The sequence below is a fragment of the Frankliniella occidentalis genome, unplaced genomic scaffold (genome assembly GCF_000697945.3).
Source record: "Frankliniella occidentalis isolate FOCC.00 unplaced genomic scaffold, Focc_3.1 Scaffold354, whole genome shotgun sequence".
Classification (NCBI taxonomy): domain Eukaryota; kingdom Metazoa; phylum Arthropoda; class Insecta; order Thysanoptera; family Thripidae; genus Frankliniella; species Frankliniella occidentalis.
This window is the reverse complement of record NW_026267477.1, coordinates 9770-10719: the sequence shown is the minus strand read 5'-3', so window position 1 is coordinate 10719 and position 950 is coordinate 9770. Positions and strand designations below refer to the sequence as shown.

The window sequence follows — 950 nt, the reverse complement described above, 5'->3', positions numbered from 1 at the left end:
TGCAGCAATCATCAATGATTTCTGATTTATCGGCATACAATGTACACTGTAGAGTTTTCAGAGTAGTGGCATGTTTTACCTACCTTTGCACTTGGTTAGCTCCTTCCACAATGGCGACTTCGGATCAGAGCCATCGTAATGAAGCCACTGGTTCCTGTCACTCCGGTACATGTCAACGGAGAACGACTCGAGCGTGGCGCGGTTTGCACGGATCAGTTCCCCAACCACGGCACCGCTGACCGTCCGTCCCAGTTTCAGTGACGAGACCACCTTGCTTGAGCCAGGGTAAACCTTCACAAGGTTTCCTTCGATATACAGCTCCCGAACTGCGCGGTTCAAAAGAAAAAAAACAAAACACGATTAGTGAAGTTTAACTAGTGAGCGAGGAAGGGGACAGACCGGTGAAACACAGCACACTGGAAACATTTGAACGACTGAACATTGAGCAAAAGTATACGTAGTCTACGTAGTAACACTTTGGAAATACTTTGACACGGTCACGAAAATGGCTAATTTGTAATACAAGGGTGTCGTCACGAGTTGTTTCGCCACGGTGACGAGAAAATCTTAGTCATGTAACGAAAAGACCCATGACATGAGGGCACCCCGAAACGAAAAATTAGCCATGGTATTTTCGTCATCGTGACAAAGAATTTTTACAGTGAAGAGTTGCGGTATAATATCAGGAGCAGCATACCAAAGCTAGAAGACATGCCGCAGAATTTAAATTTTTAAAATTTCCTGACATTTTCGTAACAAAATCCTGACAAAAAAAAAGTTGGTTTTACCTAAATAACAAGCAGGCCCGCCCTTCCGCCAAACGGAGTTGCCAGCTCCACTTCGCTGCGCCGGCAGCTCCGTTCGGCAGGGGCCGGGCCTCCTTCGCCTGCCGGCGGCGATGGTCGGGCCTTCGGCCCGACCATTTCAGTCTCGCGATTTACTGAAGTGCA

The 950-nt window shown here is 47.7% G+C and overlaps 1 protein-coding gene across 1 annotated transcript in view; it reads right to left on the bottom strand.

Annotated features, from left to right (window-relative positions):
• The window catches only part of LOC113204138 (uncharacterized), a gene marked incomplete at both ends in the record, with an annotated part of 9997 nt that extends 9671 nt beyond the window's left edge, over positions 1-326 (bottom strand). Inside the window, 1 exon segment of the mRNA XM_026419166.2 lies at positions 84-326. Within this exon segment, the coding sequence (XP_026274951.2) occupies positions 84-326 (243 nt within the window).
• Positions 327-950: the final 624 nt, after the last annotated feature.